Source organism: Ranitomeya variabilis, chromosome 6, assembly GCF_051348905.1.
Source record: "Ranitomeya variabilis isolate aRanVar5 chromosome 6, aRanVar5.hap1, whole genome shotgun sequence".
Taxonomy (NCBI): Eukaryota; Metazoa; Chordata; class Amphibia; order Anura; family Dendrobatidae; genus Ranitomeya; species Ranitomeya variabilis.
In genome coordinates, this window is record NC_135237.1 from 516,064,890 (window position 1) to 516,087,194 (window position 22,305).

The following is a 22,305-nucleotide window of genomic DNA, read 5'->3' on the forward strand; positions in this document are numbered from 1 at the left end:
TTTAGTGTAACGGTACCTTTAGGCTGAGCTATTTTCTGTGGGGTAGTCAGGAGAGATAGTTGTTGGTCAAACCATTGGTTCAGCCTGCAGCTATCTATAGTGTATGGGAGCTAAAGAAGTTTAGTTGTTTGAAGTATAAAACCGTCCATACACAGGGGATTTTAGTTGTTGTTTTTTTCTGATCAACTTGCCATTCACTGTTCAAGGATGTTGACCACAAAGACAACTTCAGGATTAAAATGGCAGAAATGCAAAGGAGTCCCTATCGATGAACTGGGCTGTGCTTCTATTGATGCTTGTATCTGGTAAAATACACTAATCAAATTGATCTTGATGGGACAAAATAAACAACATAAAACAATCATTTTTAGATCTGTATTGTCTTCTTTATTATTGACATTCGTGTACCCGTACGGAGACAGTCAGATAAAATGTTGAGCAGTCCACTGTATGTCAATCGCCTCTTTTGACCTAATTGTCCTCTTTGATTAGCTCTAATCTCTGTTTTCCTACCGTTATCTCTACTCTTATCATGTCCAGGTTTGTTATTGTGTACACTCAGGACTTGACCCGACTATAACTTCCTCAACATTGAATTGCCAATAAACACAGATATTTTTTTTTATTTCTTTATTCACCAATTTATACAGAGATTTTTTTTATTTCTCAAAGGAAATATTTTTGAGAACCATCTGATATCTGAGACAGAACCAACACTTGAACCATCCTAAATATTACCATGGTACAATATTCAATGTTTTTATCTGTAGGGGATTGGCAGACTCCAAAGTCACTTTATGGGGGTCATTGGTATGGAATGTTCATTAGACTGGCGCTGCGGACAAACGCTGCGGAATATGTTGGCGCTATATAAATAAAGATTATTATTATTATTAGACCTTGGGCTTTAAACTAGTGATCAGACTTTGCTTAAATCAGCTGCAGATTTGGTATAGACATGTATAACAAAGATGGTACCTTACAGCAAAAAACTAAATGAGTACCAACTAGTGATCTAGATTCATGCTTTCACCTCCTCTCATAAACCCTTCACCAGGGTCATAGCTATAGTACGTAGAGGGGCTGCAGTTGAAGCCAAGGAGGTCCCAAAATGTCCCGTTGGCCAAAATAAGTGCAATATTATTAAAGACCTGTGATAATTTGTTGCCCTGTTAGATATTTTTCACTGTGGCCTATGATTTTCAAGTCATGCCGCTGTTCTTCACTGTTCTCCCCCTTGCTTGTTTGCTATCATCTACTGTGTCGTTGAGGCCATTAAGAGTGTACAACAGCTGCAGGCTTATGTAAGATAGCTGCTCTCTGAGCAATACAGTCTATGTTCATTGTTAGAGTGAACTCTCGGGTATTTTTTGTGTCAGTTCTCTTCCTGTAATATTCCATGTTGTGAAGATGTAGATAATGGATGCTGTATGTCCCATGTTAAGCACTGCATTATCCCGCTATGTCTGAGTCCGGAAAGATTCTGCTGAAACCTGCAACAGCACCTTGTGCAGGAGAACATAGCACATGGCATAGAGCTGAGTTGGAGCATGATGATGAAGCATAATGTTATAGCATCCTTGATATCACATGACTTGTCATGCCAGTTCCATCCTGATGGTAGTTGCTAATTAGTATATGGTGACACTGACAGTGTGGTCGTGCGAAGTGCCACATTGGACTTCATAGGTAAAAACCAAAGAATTACTGATCCTTAATCCCTCTTGTAATATTATTACCCTACGTAAAACTGACAAGCTGATTACAACCATTATCCCCTGATGAAGCTGGCACACTGGCGATACACATGAATGTCTGGAATCACTTATTTTCAGATGTTCTTTGGATCGACCATACTGTGAGCCCCGCTATGGATACAAAATATTTGGCTGAACTGTGTTTTCGGCTTTATAAAAAACTTTTTTCATATTTCATTGTTTTACTACATTTCTTTTTATCTATGTGTACTTTATTTCTATTTTATATAACCTTTACACTATTGTACTCAAGCTACTTCTTGGCTTTGTTTCTATTTAGCTATATATTAGGGAGTAACCTATGGAATATACTTTTTGCTATGTTGTAATCTAAGTATATTTGCCATTTTATTACTGTTGTGCTGGATTCTTAATATGTAAAGTCCATGGAGTTGCTCTGAGAAAATTTCCGTTTGAACCATACATGGAATAATAGTATGAGAAACTAGAGCACAAGACTTTTTTTTCCCAAGTTGAGCTGACCACTCGCATGACAAAGTTGTTGGCCAAACACGTTTTCAGCCAATAGCTTTTCCTCTGGGAATATACACCCCTTACACTAGGGGTGGATATATTAGTAGTGCAACCTGTGCGGCCACACAGGGACCCAAGAGCTAAGCGAGTGACTTCCATTTTCAAAGCAGGTGGAATTGTGCATTATGGTGAGCTATTGGACTGTAAAGGGCCCATACAGTATATTGTTCTCGCACAGGGACCCTCTTCTGTCTGTGTCTGCTCTTGCCTTACACATGCATCTGTTCTCAATGGGGAGAGATGAGTAAGCCGCTGACAGATACCTATGATGACAGCTTATCTTGTCTGGGAATAAAATAATTGGAAATGTTGAAATCCAATTGCCCGATCCTTCTCTAACCTGACATCTGAGAGCGGTCCACTGCAGTCCACATTATATGGTTGGCTTTTCCCACTAAAATTTGTGTTTTTGGTCAATGTGAGTCCAAAGGCACCTGCATGCATATGAGATATAAGTTGGTCAGATACCTTAGATATTAACGGATCAGTCGACAATCTTATGTGTATTGTGCCCTTTCAACCTGATGAAGGTCGGGCATGTTCAGCTTAAATGCCCAACTCTTTCGTTCCTTGGGAGACAAGCGGCCAAAAGTGCTCTCTATCAGCGGCATGCTCCACTCTCAACATTAAAAACACATCAACGTTTGGCCGAACTGAACATTCATGTGCATAGGGGAGCCTGAAGACATGGTTTCCAGCTGTTGCGTGTGCACAGCCAGCTTTGTTGACCATAGATCTGGGATAATTATTAGCAGACCACTGATGGAAATTATCGATTTCAACTGCCATGAACAATTGGCAACTAGATTGATAAAAAGTACCATTATTTGTTTAGACTGACGACCAAGTGACATGTGTTTGTAATTGTTCATGTTCAAACCCCAACTGGGGCATGTTGGATTTTTTTTTTGTCCAATGAGGTGGAATGTGTGTGGGTCACTTAGGCTACCAACAAATAATCATCCCAGAAAACTGGACCACCAGCTCTTACCTTATTGGTCTGTTTTAAGAACGCTAATCTAATCGTTGGCAGGTTTTTCTTATATTACATTGCACAAATATGGATGCATTGCCATTTCTCGATTTCATCGTGCAAATGAACGATTGTTCCTTCGTCAGACCATTATCATCTAATCTGTATGGCCAGCTTAATACTTACAATTTTAAAGTTAAAATAAATGAGTGGATAAGTAGCCCACTAGATATTACCGTTAAAATAGTATTCCCATCTAAGAATGTTACAGCATATCAATGACCTCTGGATCTATGGCCAATGATCAAGAGAAGCTACTAAGCACTATTGCCAGTTAAACCGCTACCAATCCCTAAGTAATGACAAAACCTAATGATTTATCATGGCGTCCACCGGCCAATGAACCAGTGTAGCATCGTCGGTGCTCATGTGACATGTACTGACAGGGAGAGGAAAGTGCAAGCTGCTGCTTTTTTGTGTCCCTGATTCATACGATGAGTTTCACTTCTTCAAATTGAATGTTACCCTTTCTTCATAATGTGATAGAGGGAATTCGCCCCTGAGACACTTCCCCACTTCACCCCCCTTGTAACCAAGAGAATAGAGTAATTTAAACCCCCCATACACATTAGAATGCTCTCGACCAAACAATGGTTCAGCTGATCATTTGGCCAGCAGCAGCTATCTCTCCCGATTCCTCCATTCACGGGAGCACTCGGCTCAGCCGCACAGCTGTGTGTTCACTATGAGCGATCCACTGCCAGATTCCAGAGATGGCGGTTTATCTCTACGGGAATAAAAGGATCGGTAGTCTTAAATTGGGCATGCCGAATCCTTATCTTTCCTGAAATCATGTATGGGAGAGTTACTTGGCCCCGTACACATTTAGACTGTAAGCCGAGGCCACCAACATCAATAGGGTAGGCCAATGTTAGTACATTGTGTATGGTAAGTGGTATGGTAATGATGTAAATACACCATTGTAAATACACACCTGTGCTTTGTATCTCCCCACCTCATTGTAGATTGTAAGCTCTCACGAGCAGGGTCGTCTTATTTTGTCTTATTTTTGCTTTATTACTGTATTGTTAATGCAGCGCCCCAGAGTCCTGGTCGTTGCAGTACTGTGGCTCCGCCACTATGGGGAGCTATGGTACGTCTGATTGCACTAACGGAGTCTCTCTGACCAGGTAACACCTCACTACACTTCACACTCCGGCCACCAGGGGGGGTGGTTCTATCTACTAGGCCACTCCTCACATTCTGGTAAAACTGGGGGTTGGACAGGAAGACAGAGAGAAGTACCTGGGAAGAGCTAGTGAGAGGACCTGTCGGGGATGGGATCCTGGCAGACTCCTCAGAGCAGGACTAACCAGTGCACAACGGGAATACAGTAAAGAGGAATTGGGACCAGAAGGAGTCGTGCTGTTAGACCGAGGCAACATCCTTCTGAGGCGCAAACAGTCGGTGGCCGGAACGCCAAGCAAGTAAGAGACTTTAAGTACACTGCAAACCACGGCCGGACAGCCAATTACAGGTTGGCTGTCTCACTTAACACCTAAGCAGACAACGGAGGCAGCTGTGGGAGAGGGGCGACTCTAGGGTCCCGGAAGAACTCCAGGCCTACCCCGTCATACGGGTGCGTCCTACCATATCACCTGGAGGACGGAGAGAACGAACATTAGAGAAAGACAGAACCAGTTGTGAGGACTATCCCGGGAGCTCAGCAGGGAAGGACTACAACACCCAGCGCTAGAAGGTAGACACTGATCCCCACCTGTAAAGAGAACTCCTGATGTGCCTTTGGACCGGCCGGTCTCTGACAACCCCGTTAACAGCGCTCTGGACTGAGGACTCTAAAACCTTCAGTAAAGAGGTAAAGAGACTACAACCTGGTGTCCTCATTATTTACCGCGACCTGCACCCCACAACCGCACCATTATCACCACTTATTGCACCGGACGTCCCCCACTGATAGACAGGGCCACGGACCGGGTCTAGCCACCGTGACCACTCCTGAACTGAGACTCAGAGGCCCGGTACCAGGTACCCCTCGGCCCTGCGGCGGTGTGGGGGCGCTCCATTTTTGGCGTCACGAACAGGATCTACTTAAGCCTGAAGAATCAGGTCATGTGTGCCTTGGAACTGTGAATTATTGTGCTCGAACTGTACTTTATTGAAAGGACTGTGTATTGCCATTTACCGCCAAAATTCGCCATTGCCGCGCACGGAGGGAGGAGCCTTAGCTACGTGGGCGGAACCAGCCAAAAGAAGCGCGGAACGGAAAGCGCGGTAAGGCGCCAATCCCGGAAGAGGAACTCCGACCTCCAGCAGGTTAGTGGGAGGAAGGGACAGCCATGTCCGAGTCGGGAGGAGAGGAGGTGGCGGTCGCAGCCGCGGACGCAGGGGCAGCTCCGGTCCCTGCAGCGGGCGAAGCCGCGGCCCTAATACCACCACCGGTTGCCGCAGAACCCGCTGCCCCCGTCAGCCAGTCGGACACTGCCGCTAACGCAAAAGCCATAATGCCCTTCTCTATGCCCTACCTGCCCGGAGCGGCCTGGCTCCCACGATACTCTGGGGAGTCGCATACGTTCACTGACTTTAAAGAGGGGCTCTGCAGCCTGCTCGAGTTCTATCCCCTAACCGAGCCTCAGAAGGTCCATATGATAACCGGCCAACTCTTTGGGGCGGCTCTGAGAGAATTGAAATCCTGGCCCGCTGAGGATAAAGGAACTGCACAACAGATTTTTGCCAAGCTTAAAGCCACCTTTGATACTCGCACTGCTACAGAAATTAAACTGACTTTTTATGGATGCAAACAAAGGCCACAGGATAGCTTACGGGACTATGCCCTTAATCTCCAGGAGGCGATGCGGGCCATTAAGCAGAGTGACTCCGGCAGCATGCAGGATGAGGATAAACTTCTGAAGGAGCGGTTCATTGAGGGGCTCCTGTGCAGTCACCAGCGGGGCCAATTGCACTTCCTGGCCATGCAAAATCTAGACTTGACTTTTGCGCAGTTTAAAGATAAAGCTATCCAGGCATTGCAGGAGCGACAGCCCAGCCGTGCAATACCACCCAGGCGCCCCGCTATCACATACCACCAGGAGGTGGCATCGGATACCCCAGTTGCCGCGGAGGTCGACGCCCAGAGCTTCGGGGACGACTCCCCTGCAGGACTCCGTCTTCAGATGCGGGAGCTGACCAGGAGCGTTGCTGCCCTAGCCCGGACGGTGCAGTCCCTACAGGAGGCCCCCAAAGAAAAGATCCAGCTAGCCTCCGGACCAGAGGATGTTCCCTGGACGCGACAGAAGAGGACCCCACCGACCAGAGGCTGGGACAGCGATCGCTTCCATCAGGACGGACGACCCATCTGCCGCCGATGTCACCAGGTGGGCCATCTTGCAAGGTACTGTCCTTTAAACGAGCAACCCCTGGGGCAAAGGGCCAACCCCCAGGAGTAGGACGGTCAGGCCCGCAGCATTGGAGAACCAAGTATATTGGAGGACGACCAGTTCTCCCTGTAGTGATTGATGGAATCCCCTTGAATGCTTTGCTGGACACCGGTTTTCAGGTGACGACTATACCTTACGTGCTCTACAAACGGTATTGGGAGGACGCTGATATTACTCGTGGCCCTGACGATGATTTCACCATAATAGCTAGTAATGGTCAGCCGTTGCCACAAGTGGGGTATAAGGAGGTCACCATCAAAGTGGGGCGGGTGGAATTGAAAGCCCAAGGGATTGTGATTGTTGATATTGATCGTCGAGAATGTAATCCCATGATGACTCTTGGTACTAATGTTATAGAAAATTGTCTTGCAGAAGTGATTGTTTTGTTGCAACAGGTGGCAGAAACCGCTGGCCACAGTGAGCAACGCGCCCTGCAGAAGGAAATCAGGGCTCTGATGCAGAGACAGCAGGTAGAGCTGACTGGTGGTGAGATTGGTCGTGTCACTGTGAGTGATTCAAACCCCATCGCGATACCCCCCAAGAGCGAAATGTTAATATGGTGTCGAGCAGCCATAGGTCTCAGGGGTAAGGACTACCAGGCCTTGGTAGAACCCGTATATTCAGACAATAGGCCTACTGTTCTGACAGCCCGGGGGGTGGTCGACGTCCGTCAGGGGAGAGTGCCCGTACGTGTCCTCAATTGTGGGGAGGAAGAGGTCCACCTAACCAAGTATACCACGCTCGCCAAACTGTTCACTGTCAATAATAGTGTAATACAGACACCTGAACCCTTGGTCCCGTCAAACGTGGCGGAGAACAAAGGTTCTGCAGAGCACTCGAAAGACTGGTGTCGGGAATTGCATGTGGGCACTGACTCTACCCCATCTCATCAAATACAGGGAGCTTACAGGGTGGTACACGAGTACGAGCAGGTATTCAGCAAACACCCCTTAGATTTTGGGCAGGTGAAAGGGATCCAACATCACATCCCCACGGGAGATCACCGACCCATAAAAGAGAGATATCGCCCTGTACCCCCAGCTCATTACCAGTGTGCCAAGGACATGTTGCGGGAAATGAAGGAGGCTGGGGTGGTGAGAGACAGCTGTAGCCCCTGGGCAGCTCCGTTAGTCCTTGTTAAAAAGAAAGATGGTACAATGAGGATGTGTGTGGATTACAGGCAGTTGAATCGCATTACACATAAGGACGCATGCCCACTGCCCAGGATAGAGGAGTCCCTGGCTGCTTTAAAATCTGCTAACTACTTCTCTACCTTAGATCTCACCAGTGGGTACTGGCAGGTTCCTGTAGCGGAGGCGGACAAAGAGAAGACAGCCTTCACGACACCAATGGGTCTCTGCGAGTTCAACTACATGCCCTTCGGATTGTGCAATGCTCCCGGGACGTTCCAGAGGATGATGGAGTGCTGCCTGGGACACATGAACTTTGAAACTGTGCTGCTGTATCTGGATGACGTCATAGTCTTCTCTAAGACCTACGAAGACCATCTGAAGCACCTGGCCGAGGTGTTTGAAGCCTTGTCCAACTTCGGCCTAAAGGTGAAACCGTCCAAGTGTCATCTGCTGAAACCTAAAGTGCAGTACCTGGGCCATGTGGTGAGCGCTGAAGGAGTGGCCCCAGACCCCGACAAGGTCACAGTGATCAAGGACTGGCCAAAGCCCAGTGACCTCCACGAAGTCCGGCAGTTCCTCGGGCTGGTAGGCTATTACCGGAGGTTCATTAAAGACTTCACCAAGAAGGCCGCACCCTTGCAAAACCTGTTGGTGGGCCAACCAAAGAAGACCAAGGGGAGGAACACCCCCTTTGACTGGAACGGGGAGCTGGAGGAATCCTTCACCTGCTTGAAGTCGGCGCTGACGGGAGAAGAGGTACTGGCTTACCCCGAATACGACCAACCGTTTGTGCTGTACACAGATGCCAGTAATGTGGGACTAGGAGCCGTGCTGTCTCAAGTCCAGAAAGGCAAAGAAAGAGTGATCGCTTACGCCAGCAGGAAACTCCGTCCCACGGAAAGGAACCCTGACAACTACAGTTCCTTCAAGCTGGAATTCCTTGCCCTTGTCTGGGCAGTGACGGAGAGGTTCAAGCACTACCTGGCCTCCGCGAAATTCACCGTTTTCACGGACAACAATCCACTAACGCATCTGGATACTGCCAAACTCGGGGCTTTGGAACAGCGGTGGATGGGCCCGGCTGTCCAACTATGATTTCACCATCAAATATCGGGCAGGACACCAGAATGCCAATGCCGATGCCCTGTCCCGAATGCCCAATTTACCAGAAGTGGGAGAAGACCCGGAGGCACTTGAAGAGGTGGAGCTGCCTGCCTTCCATCGCCCCAAAGCCACTCAGAACTCTCACCATGTGAAGAACAGGCACAAGAACCCACCGGATGCCACGCTGAATCCCCTGCCCCACCACGGATGGGCAGAAACCCAGGATAGTGACCCCGCGGTCCGTCAGGTGAAGGAGCTCTTGACGCAGGCTGGGTTGCACCCTGGCCCAAATGATCCACAAGAAACCCAACAGCTGTGGAAGGGGAGAAGCAAACTGTTTATCCATGATGGCAAGCTGTGCAGGAGGAGCATCGACCCACGTACTCATGAATTGGTGTGGCAGATAGTGGTGCCAAGGCGAGATGCGCCCATGGTTCTGGGAGCCTACCATGATGGGGCCGGACACTTCGGATGGAGGAAGCTGGAGAAGCTGCTCCGAGGGAGGTTCTATTGGATTGGCATGAAGAGAACCATTGAGAAGTGGTGTCGGGAGTGTGGTCCATGTAGTCTGCGCAGAAAGGACCGTGACAGTCAACGGGCTCCCCTGCGGCCTATCATCACCAAACGGCTGCTTGAACTGGTCGCGCTGGATCATGTGAAGCTGACACCTAGCCGGTCGGGCTATATCTACGCCCTTACCATCGTGGACCACTACTCCAGGTTTTTGGTGGTTGTGCCTGTTAAAGATCAAACGGCCAGGACTGCCGCCAGGGCCTTCCAGCAGCACTTTTGTAGGCCCCATGGCTACCCAGAGAAGGTACTGACCGACCAGGGACCTGCCTTTGAAGCAGAAGTGTTCCAGGAATTCTGCCAACTGTACGGGTGTAAGAAGATCAGAACCACACCGTACCACCCTCAGACCAACGGGATGTGCGAGAAGATGAACCAGGTGGTAATCGATTTATTGAAGACCTTGCCTGTGGAAGAACGGAGCCTGTGGCCGACAAAGTTGCCTGACTTGGTGGATATGTACAACCACATCCCAGTAAGTTCCACCAACTGTACTCCAGCGTACCTGATGCGAGGAAGATCTAGTCGGTTACCCGTTGATCTGGATATGGGGGTCCTAGTACCCGAAGATACCCCGCCGGAGGCAGATTGAGATACAGAAAGGCAGCGAAGATACCGCGAAGTACAGGAGTGTGTGGAGAGGAGCCTCGCCCAGGCTAGGCAAAAACAAGAAAGGGACTACAACCAACACGCTCCTGCGATTCCTCTATCACCTGGTGAGCAAGTACTTAAACGAAAGAGGAGGTTACATAAACTCGATGACCAATGGGAAGCGGAACCGTATACCATCCTGCCGTCCGATTTCGACAACACAAAGGTCTGCCTCATCAGCAAGGACCAAGGGGAGACCTCAACAGCGGTATCCAGGGATCACCTTAAGGTCTGCCCCGATAAGTTGAAAGAGAGAGAGACGGTCCCAAAGATCTCCCCGCCGGAAGAAAAGGAGAAGATGTTCCATACCGTCCTTGGTGAATTTCCCCAGTCCTGGACTCAGATAAATCAAGCCATCGTGGTGCCTGTTCTAATGTTTCAACAGCCGGACCCGCCAGAAACAGTGGTGGCACCAGATCATCCGGCCCCGCTACCTCAACAAGCCTTACTTGATGATGCCATGCCAACCGTTGAACCGGTAAATCCTCCCTCTGCTGTCAGTGAATCTGCTGTACCCACTGTTGATAGCAGCAGCTCTGAGAACCCCAACCTGCCAGTGCTACCCCGACTCACTAGAAGTGTAGCTAGAAGACAGTGCACTACACCAGTGGTAGCAAGCATAGCGGGCCCCGTTAGGCCAATAGCAACCCCTGCGCTGCGAAGGTCCACACGCAGCACTCAAAATCAAACTCCCCTCCGCTACAAAACTTGGAGGTATTAATAAGGGCTGCTCTTTAGTTAAGAATGTTTTTGTGTATGTCTTTTGTTACAGGTTTTAAATGGACAATAGAGTAATGGATGGTGAATTGCTCAAAAACTTTCACAAGGGGACCCCTTTGTTTACCCGGGGTCCCCGCTGTTTCAACCACTGAACTGAGAGTCATAAACTGTGCATGACCTAACTTTTGCAACGTTCAAGAATCCTCACCTCCCGTAAAGGGAAGCACTGTTATGTTCAATTGTTATGCTATTTCAAAAATTTGTGTGTTTTCTGTTAACATGTGTTATTGTTCTTGTTTTCCCAGTCCCGGAGTACTGGATTTAACCGGGGGGGAGTGCAGCGCCCCAGAGTCCTGGTCGTTGCAGTACTGTGGCTCCGCCACTATGGGGAGCTATGGTACGTCTGATTGCACTAACGGAGTCTCTCTGACCAGGTAACACCTCACTACACTTCACACTCCGGCCACCAGGGGGGTGGTTCTATCTACTAGGCCACTCCTCACATTCTGGTAAAACTGGGGGTTGGACAGGAAGACAGAGAGAAGTAGCTGGGAAGAGCTAGTGAGAGGACCTGTCAGGGATGGGATCCTGGCAGACTCCTCAGAGCAGGACTAACCAGTGCACAACGGGAATACAGTAAAGAGGAATTGGGACCAGAAGGAGTCGTGCTGTTAGACCGAGGCAACATCCTTCTGAGGCGCAAACAGTCGGTGGCCGGAACGCCGAGCAAGTAAGAGACTTTAAGTACACTGCAAACCACGGCCGGACAGCCAATTACAGGTTGGCTGTCTCACTTAACACCTAAGCAGACAACGGAGGCAGCTGTGGGAGAGGGGCGACTCTAGGGTCCCGGAAGAACTCCAGGCCTACCCCGTCATACGGGTGCGTCCTACCATATCACCTGGAGGACGGAGAGAACGAACATTAGAGAAAGACAGAACCAGTTGTGAGGACTATCCCGGGAGCTCAGCAGGGAAGGACTACAACACCCAGCGCTAGAAGGTAGACACTGATCCCCACCTGTAAAGAGAACTCCTGATGTGCCTTTGGACCGGCCGCTCTCTGACAACCCCGTTAACAGCGCTCTGGACTGAGGACTCTAAAACCTTCAGTAAAGAGGTAAAGAGACTACAACCTGGTGTCCTCATTATTTACCGCGACCTGCACCCCACAACCGCACCATTATCACCACTTATTGCACCGGACGTCCCCCACTGATAGACAGGGCCACGGACCGGGTCTAGCCACCGTGACCACTCCTGAACTGAGACTCAGAGGCCCGGTACCGGGTACCCCTCGGCCCTGCGGCAGTGTGGGGGCGCTCCATTTTCGTTGTTACCTATGACTGTTGTGTTTGAAACTGTTAAACTGTAAAGCGCTGCGGAATATGTTGGCGCTATATAAATAAAGATTATTATTATTATTATGGTGGCCATAACAAGCAGTGGCTTTTCATAGCTATGTGCAGTCTATGCTTAGGCTGCAAATAATGTTAAATTTTTCCTATGGTCACTACTACAGAGGAAATGGTCGATGGAATTTTTTCTGGTAGCAGATAAATCCAGTAGCTCTCTTAATGAAGGGATTGTCTGATAGGAGACAACCCCTTTAAATGCAGAAATTCTAACTACATCAGACACCTCTATATTTAATAAATTATTGTTATTATTATTAAATGTGGTCTTACCTGCGATTGAAATACAGAACCTTTGTCCCAGCAAGCAGCAGCTTTAGCGACGAGCAGCAGGTTGCACTTTAAAGTATAGGAGGATTTTTTCTGCCTTCGCTCTAAATAGTATTGTTCTTCATTCTAAGTGCAATCATCCTACTTTGTTTGGAGGGCACTGTGGGGGTATCACACTGTGTGGGAGCACTCATGGACTTGAAAGGGAACAATATTTTTATGTTCGCGCACATAAGACGGGCAAGGTTAGGGTACTGACTTAGTGTAAAATATTAATAATAACAAATTGCCACAATATTTGCTCCTCTTCTTTTTTTTTTTTTTTTTCAAAGTTTGGAAGTGTACAACTAAAGTAAGATAATACTGTCTTACAAATATGTATATTGTGGGACTCGTGAAATAATGGAGTAAAAATCAAACAAAAAACTTTGACTGCTATTTTAATTTTCAATGTCCTGCAGATAGTTTGGGTTACAATTTGCTATGTATTCAGTTGGACCTGCAGCAAGTTAAACTGTCCAGTAGTAATTTGCACGATGTCATGATCATAACCTTGAGGACGGAATCTTCTGGTGGTTGAATAGGATCCATAAACAGCGCCACACTTGTCTATGCGTTGTGCTGTATTCAAGTAATTGGGCCTGGGCTGCCATACCTGATAAAGCCAAAGGGACAAGAGTGGAGTTATTTTTATTTTTGGGATAAGATGCAAATTTAACCTCTAAATAATAATCCCATGTTATTCCGTTTGGGTGGTAGCTGTAGCCCAAAACCCAATGGCCACTCACATAGGACACTGATTGCCCTTTTATTATGTTTTTGGATTGCGTTACACTACTAGAATGTGAATGACTTTCAAAAGTAATTATACAACACAGAAAACCACACATGTCTGTAAATGAAGAATTGTCTAAACTCCATAGATAAGAATGGTTGTGTGTGAGCCAGTTGGCAGCGCATCGTGCACTCCTCCTCCGTGTCGTGTGGCCCGCCGGCTCTGGTAGCCGCTCGCAGTCCTGTTTGTATTGAATACATTATTCACTGATTTATTTATATCCTATTTCTTATCTCCTGAGAAAAAAAAATGAGTTTACTTAATAATTTTAGCTACACGAAACTTGGCATTGGACCTGGCACAGCCGACCTTCTGGACGGCAAAACATTTGCTAAATTTGTAACGGTTATCTCTATTTGTATACTGTTTTATGCTACTAAATGTTTACTGGCACAAATCTGGCCTGGACATTATCACATTAGGGGAAAGACCTTTGTGTTATGTTACGTAATAAACTTGTTGTGGAAGATTAATATATCGCCATCACATTTGGCTCACACTGGGGTTTTTTCACAAATCTCTTTTCTGGTTGGAAAAGTTTGCAAGAACAAATCGGCGCAGGCGAAATGTATATGTCCAGATACACAAAAATTGCACACAAATATCCACATTAAAGAGGTTGGCAACTACTTTCTTTTATTAGATAGGCCGTCAAGGTCTGATTAGTGGGAGTCCGACACCTGGCACACTCACCTATCGGCTGTTACCGATGCTGGAGGTGGTAGGAAGTTCTCAGATGGTGCCTGGACACGGTAGCTCCATCCAAACTATATTGGTCCTGGCCAAGTATTGCAGATCCACATCCTAATAAACGCTGTATGTGCAGTACCCAACCGTGGCCACTGTAGAAATGACGCATCTGCTGTTTTCCAGTAGCAACCAAGAACTTCCGGTAACTGCTGATCGGAGGCTGTTCTGGGTGTTGCCCCCCGCCAATCAGATATTGAGGGCCTATCCTTAATAAAAAAAAAAGTAGTGGCCAACCCCTATAAAGGGAACTTGTCATTAGCACCACCATACATACATAGGAGAGACCTGTCAATCAACTGGAGCTACTACTGAGCCCCCTTCATAGATAACAGCTGATCACTGAGGGTCCCAATCACAGAGAACTCTGTGACTAGCATATGTTTTGGGGACCTTAAAATGAAAAAGTGGCGCCAACTCTGCAATAATATTGTATGGGGCCCCATAAACCGTACATAGTGCTTTTGTAAAAAGTATAAGTTAACCCCTGAAGACAAATCCAAGAATCCAAGTTGTTAGTCCTATGTAAATGTTTATATAACCCAGCACATTTTTGTCATATGATGTTTTATACAATTATTATTGTTGGTGGCGGTTATCGCCTCTAAATGGAAGTGTTTTTGTCCCTATGATCAAGCTGTGATGACGAATGGGAAGAATGAGACCAAGCCCAATTAGGAAAAATATTGGTTAAGTAAGGCTCTCATACACATTAGATAAAAGTTTGCCTAATCGGCGAAGCATCGAATGTGTATGGTGGATTCCCGACTCTTCCCCGACAGGTGATGTTGAGGGAAAGAAATATCTGGTTGGATCTTGGAAATAGCCTGTTTGGTTTCAATGGACATTCCTTTTGTTTGGCACAGAGATAGGCAGCTGTCAAAGTAGTCTGGAAGCGGCCGTGCTCATAGAAAACTCAGGAACGCGTGGCCAAACTTAGCGTTAAGGAGTCAGCTTAGCAAGAGGGCAAACTAAGGTTAATTCGACCACTACTTATTGTGTATCACCAGCTTTCGGTAAAATGGCGCATAAGAACACAAGTGTGCATTGCTCTGGTATGGTTAGGCTAATATTTTTTTGAAAGGGTTGTCCTTGTTGATCCCACCAATATTTGGGGGGTCAGAGGCCCCCATAAGCTGAAGGTGGAAATGTTAAAGAGATGCAGTTGAGAATATTGTGTGTTGGTAGGGCTGCAGGTCAAAAAGGGCATGGGACAGAAACCAGATCAGCCATTGAATAGGTGGAGTAGTGATCTACATATTCCAGAAAGCTCCACAGAAAATAAATTGAGAAGTTTATCTCCATGTTGTACGGAAGGGGAATTAATGGGGAATCGATGTTCAAGGAGTCAGAACAGATTGTCTGCTCTAGAGTGTCTGGAGTAAAGAGTGCCAAAGAAAAGAAGAAAGGATTGGACTAAAACAGGCACGCACAACCTTATGATATGAAAAAATAGAAAACCTTTTTATTCAACACCACAATAATTATAAAAACATTGAAAACACAACACCCCTATACAAATCTGTAACCGTAATAGTCCCCTGACGAAGCCGCTGCGGGGGCGATGCGCGTGGGGTTCCTTCCTCACAACCCTCCCCTTCCCCCTTTATTGCATAAGGATTTTTACCGACTGGTGCATCCACTTGGCCTCTTCTGCTTAGCCACCCCGTGGACACAGTTTGCTCCAGGCCTGATCCAGTTGAGTATTGACGGCATACTCTGCCTCTTCATTTATACAGGAGCACTGTGTAGTTAGCGTTGTGATCATTTTTTCACATAGACGCTACTCCCTCCTTTAATAGGTAACTGGGGGTTTCACTATATGCAGCATTGCATTACTTCCTTTTTTCTTGGCTCTTCAGCAGGCTCGGTACACAGGTCCTTTGGAGCCATGACCCAGGCATGGGCTATCAGGTGGGGCTAGGCCTAAGTTCGGTTCTAGTGGAGCATGTCTTTGCAATATATTATATATAGTTCATCTTGCATACTCATTTGACTATTACGGTTACAGATTTGTATAGGGGTGTTGTGTTTTCATTGGTTTTAAATGTTTTTATAATTATTGTGGTGTTGAATAAAAAGGTTTTCTATTTTTTCATATCATAAGGTTGTGCGTGCCTGTTTTAGTCCAATCCTTTCTTCTTTTCTTTGGTACTACATATTTCATTGGACTAGGCATCGCACCCTTTCTAAATACTTGATCTACAGCCCGGTGCACCCTTCTTTTCTCTAGTTGGAGTAAAGAGTGAGCGCCACCGAGCCACCACCATTGCCGATGACTCTTTGTGGCCTTGCATCCAGAGTATTGACCATTCCTGCATTTTATCTGGTCTTTGTTACATCATCACGACATGACCTCCTTGCTTTCCCCCTTCCATTTTTTCCTCTTCCACATTCTCATCCCTTGCACACCTCATTTACCATTACAGAATTCCCAAGTGGCAAAGTAATGGCCAATGATTTTACCGGCAGAGGTGGCAGCTAATGCGAGGTACCATCACGGATCCGGTGTCTCTAGTCTGTATTGTGCGGGTAGTAATTTTATTTATACTGTGACATCTCCCATCATTCCACGGCAGAAATAGACCCTTGGGCCAACATGAAAGATTTATGGTTTTAATTCTGAATTCTATTAAATCAGCAGTGAGCCTCCCCATCATTAAGCCGCTCGCTTCTCGTCTCTCTGAGCACGGTGGGTGCACTTGGCCCACAATCTCTCTGCTCACAAGATTATAACTCTATGAATCATTATGACATACTGGGAAGTAGAGGATACAGTATAATAAGGTCTGGCTATAAAAGTTGTATGACTTTACTAGATTCTGAGTTTCTCTTCTTGGAAATGTCATATAACTAATATTTTCACCTGGAGGATATAGATATAGACATCTCCTTTTATTTAGCCTATTAGGTCACACTGACCTGATAAAGTGGGTGACCTTTAACGAAGTAACATAAAGTGTAAAGTTATCCATCACCTTGAATAGCAGTCTACTTGTACGTTTGACACCTAATTCTTCCAGCACCCCTTTAAGAGGACTTTTCTCTACATCGGCAGACACAGACGAGAACAAGAACAGTATATGGGCCCTTTTCACTCCAATATCTCATCATAACGCACTATCCCTCCTGCCTTGGAGGTGGACATGGGCCCCCTCACCTCTTGGGCCTCAGGTTGCACAAATGATAAATGAAAATTAAGTTCAGCAGTGGCATAACTTCAATCATGTGGGCCCCAATATAAAAGCTCCAATGGGGGCCCCTAATTATTGCAAGTCTTTAATAGTAATGGTCTTTTCATATGAGCCAAAGGGGCCTTTTGGGCCCCTAGGCTCTAGGGCACAGGTGCGATTGCAACCCCTGCACCTATTATAGTTATGCCCCTAAAGTTCAACATGCCCAACTCTTCTTTCCCCTGATATTTGCTGATTGGGGGAAGCGAAGAACCCCCATTCACATAGCATGAATGAGGACATCTGCATTACTGCATAAATCATATGGGCCCCAGGAAAGGTGACTACAATTCTTCTATGGTGCATGGCCACTTCTTTGGTGACCAGACAGAATGAAATAATGCAAATGTCTATTAAAACCAACATTTGTCCATTGGCTTAAATTGGCATCTTGCGATCCCCTACATCATCCACGCTGGACAACACTTTAAAGGAAACCTGTCATTCATTGAAATCCCTGGGGTATGGGCTATTCCATGATTGATGATCTTCCTTGTATGACTCAAGAAGTGAAACCTATCAATCACTGAACAGGACCGCTCACTTGACTCCTGTGCATAAAAACAACCGGGATTTCAATGCCTAAAATATAAGTTATGTTAAATATTTTCTGCTCAGCCTGTCCTGCTCTATAAAATGTGATCCACAGATAGGACTGCGTTCACAAAGTCAGAGGTTCCCTTTAAGATTTGATGCAGAGTGAGCTTTCATTATATTATTACTATTAATCAATAACTTTACTCCAATTGTACATTTTCCCTATTAAGGTAAAAAATGGGCCAACGAGTGCTCGTAAGATGCTTCTTCCCAATTATCGATAGAATCTGGACAGACACTGGCGACATCTGAGCAAAAGTCTCGTTCACTGGGGTGCAATGATTTTTATTCATGCGATTTAGGGGCCTGAATCAGAAGGCCATCATTTTGCTGATACAGACAGAGGTGTAGGGCTGAGAGGAAACCCGAGCCTTGATGTTTTCACATCTTACAGAGGGGAATGTGGCCCCATAGACGCCATATTTATAACTATTTATAGCACATGATTAGACTCTGTTATGGTTTGGGCATTGGGACACTAGGGCGCCAAGTTGATGTTCTAGTTACAAACTTATCGTTACCAAAAAGAGACTAACATAGGGGTGTCTTCTGTTCGGCCTTTGAGGATCATTGTGTCATCACCCCTGGAGGATCCCCTGGTACTTTTGAAGGGCATTTGGTATTTCATTCTACTCAATGATGTTGAGGGACAACCCTTAGGCTTGGGTCACACAACCGATTTTCTCTCATCCGATAAAATCTGGCCTATTATGCTAATCATACTCAGATAAGAGTTTGACCAGCGTATGATCAGAGTGTGATCCGATTTTCTTGGATGTGGAAAATTTTAAAAAAAAACCTCTAGATCTTCTTCATTCTGTCAGTCCGTGAAAATGGACCTCACTCAGATGTCATCCTAGTGAGCTCTGATTTATTTTTTTCCACGTAAACAGACATGAATGACAGTGTGGTGGTCCAATAATTGGATGCAACTTGTGAATGCTATATTTTTTGTTCTCCGACCAACTTGATATGAAGGAAAAAATCTGACATGTGCACGGCCCTGTAGAATAACATGGGGACAAGGGCGATCTCTCAAAACGATGGATAGCACTAGTGATGAGCGAGTATACTCGTTGCTCGGGTTTTCCTGAGCACGCTCGGGTGACCTCCGAGTATTTGTTAATGTTCGGAGATTTAGTTTTAATCACGGCAGCTGAATGATTTACAGCTACTAGCCAGGCTGAGTACATGTGGGGGTTGCCTGGTTGCTAGGTAATCCCCACATGTAATCAAGCAGGCTAATAGCTGTAAATCATGCTGCTGAGGCAATGAAAACTTAATCTCCGAGCAGTCATAAATACTCGGAGGTCACCCGAGCGTGCTCAGGAAAACCCGAGCAACGAGTACACTCACTCATCACTAGATGCACTCATCCAATTTTTACGATCGTGTGCATGAGCCCTTGTAGTGATGGTATTGACGGCCCATTAGCAACTTCTTAGTAGTTGTTGGGGAGATGTAACTACTTCTTTAACACATTAAAGGAATCTAAAAAATCTAAAATCTTCAGGAGAATTTTCGTTTCCATTTAAAAATAATATTTCTATTAAATTATATTTTACTAATTATCCGTCCCCCCCCCCCCCAAGGTAGGTATCTTCTAACGTCAGCGTTCACATATAAAGCTGTTCCTCTGTATAACACTGGAAGTGTCTCATGTAGATGATTTCCCTTCAAGATGTGTCGGAAACAGCAGTGTCAAAGATGACGAGACTGAAAAACATATCTTACTTTATTCCTTTTCTGCAGAGCAAAACATACAGAAAGTGTCTTATTGATACAATATAGAGAGAGGGTGGTTGGCCGGGATTAGTAAAACGTAAACAGCGCCACACTTGGTTGTGTGTGGAATTGCAGATCGTTTCAATTGAAGTGCATGGAGCAAAGCTACAATACCATACACAACCACCGTGTATTGTGATATATGAATGATCTATGGTGTCCCGTCCTGTCTATGGGCCTATTATCGTATACTTATGCTCCATACTGATAGACTAATGAGCTAATTCAGTTATCTAATGTTGAAATATTGATCTATTATTTTTTTCCTTCATGCAGTAAAAGGCTTGTGGTCTTGGTTCCCAATGAAGCAGCTTTCAATTCCCGGCGGGCTTACACCAGTGAGGATGAGGCCTGGAAGACTTACTTGGAAAATCCCTTGACCGCCGCAACAAAGGCAATGATGAGTATAAATGGAGATGAGGACAGCGCTGCCGCACTTGGACTTTTATATGACTACTACAAGGTAGAGTTGTAATGGTATTTAAAGGGGCTTTCCAGTAATATCCATATATTGGATAAGTGATAATTACTAAGTAGGTGTGCCTATAAAATAAATAAATGGAGTTTTGGCGCACATGCCAGACTGCGGCTCTATTCAGACTCTATACTATTGAGCCCAATTTTCAGAATCTGTTGGGTTCACCTCTCTTCTGGATAAATGATCACCCCATTGAAGTACTGATCTCCAAGATTTGTCTACACTTATAAAGATTGTAGCATGTATTAAAGAGGAGCTGTCATTTGCCATTAATGTGTAGGTTTTAACTAGTGTAAATGCCGCTGTTCTCAATCCGGCATTGTTTTTCTTATGTTCCTGGGCTTCTCCATTCCTGAGATATGGCCCTATCTTGAATGTCTATGAATCTAGGCTTGTTAGCCAAGTGGGCAGGGTCCCCATGGATGAGGGTGTGGTCCACAGAGAAAAGTTGTGGACCTCACCCCCTTGAGTAGCAGGACTAGATTATATGCATGAAATAGAGGGTCATATCTCAGGAACGGAGAGGCTCAGGAACGAAAGAAAAACATCGTCGGATTGACAAGAACAGTGACATTTACAGTTATGCTCAAAAGTTTAAATACCCCAGTAGAATTTTTACTTTCTTGGCCTTTTTTTCAGAGAATGTGAATAACACCAAAACTTTTTATCCACTCATGGTTAGTGGTTGGGTGAAGCCATTTATGGTCAAACTACTGTTTTCTCTTTTTAAATCATAATGACAATCCAAAACATCCAAATTACCCCAAACAAAAGTTCACATACCCCATGTCCTAATACCATGTATTGCCCCCTCTAACATCAATGACAGCTTGAAGTCTTTTGTGGTAGTTGTGGATGAGGTTCTTTATTTTCTCAGATGGTAAAGCTGCCCACTCTTCTTGGCAAAAAGCCTCCAGTTCCTGTAAATTCCTGGGCTGTCTAGCATGAGCGCTTGAGCTCTCCCCAGAGTGGCTCAATGATATTGAGGTCAGGAGACTGAGGTGGCCACTCCAGAATCTTCACTTTGTTCTGCTGCAGCCAATGGCAGCTCGACTTGGCCTTGTGTTTTGGATCCTTGTCATGTTGGAATGTCCAAGTACGTCCCATGCGCAGCTTCTGGGCTGATGATTGCAAATTTGCCACCAGTATTTGCTGATAACGTGCTGCATTCATTTTTCCTTCAACTTTGACCAAGTTTCCTGTGCCTTTTGTAGCTCATACCTCTCCAAAACAACAGCGATCCACCTCCATGCTTTACAGTAGGAATAATGTTCCTTTCATCATATTCTTTGTACACCTCTCGGCAAATGTTGTGGCCAAAAAGTTCACTTTTGGTCTAAACACTCCAAATTACCTTGTTCCAGAAGTTTTTCAGGCTTGTCTCTGTGCTGTTTTGCATATTTTAGGCGAGATACTTTGTGGCATTTGCACAGTATTGGCTTTCTTCTGGTGACTGGACCATGCAGCCCAAGTGCCTCCTTATTGTGCATCTTGAAACAGCCACACTGCTAGTTTTCAGAGAGTCCAGTATTTCAGCTGATGTTATTTGTGGGTTTTTCTTAGCATTTCGAACAATTTTCCTGGCAGTTGTGGATGGCATTTTTGTTGGTCTACCTGACCGTGGTTTTGTTTTTACAGAGCCCCTGATTTTCCATTTGTTAATCACAGTTTGAACGCTGCTGACTGACATTATCAATTCCTTGGATATCTATTTGTATCCCTTTCCTGTTTTATACAGTTCAACTACCTTTTCCCGTAGATCCACTGTCAATTCTTTTGCTTTCCCCATGACTCACAATCCAGAAACATCAGTGGCTGGATGAAAGATGCAAGAGTCTGTCTGGCTCCCAGAAACTCACTCAGCTTTTATGCACACACTGATTACAAGCAAACAGGTCACAGGTGAGGATGTTACCTTTAGTGGCCATTCAAACCCATTTGTGTCAACTTCTGTGCATGCTATCAGGCCAATATCATCAGGGTATGGGAACTGTTGATCAGGGTCATTTGGATGTTTTGGGTTGTCGTTATGATATAAAAAGAGAAAAC

General features: G+C 45.7%; 1 protein-coding gene across 1 annotated transcript in view; it reads left to right on the top strand.

Annotated features, from left to right (window-relative positions):
- GRHL2 (grainyhead like transcription factor 2) overlaps positions 1–22,305 on the top strand; it is a 98,077-nt gene that overhangs the window by 21,582 nt on the left and 54,190 nt on the right. The window contains exon 2 of the mRNA XM_077270979.1: positions 20,055–20,241. Coding sequence (XP_077127094.1) covers positions 20,055–20,241 — 187 coding nt within the window. The remainder of the gene's footprint in view (positions 1–20,054; positions 20,242–22,305) is intronic.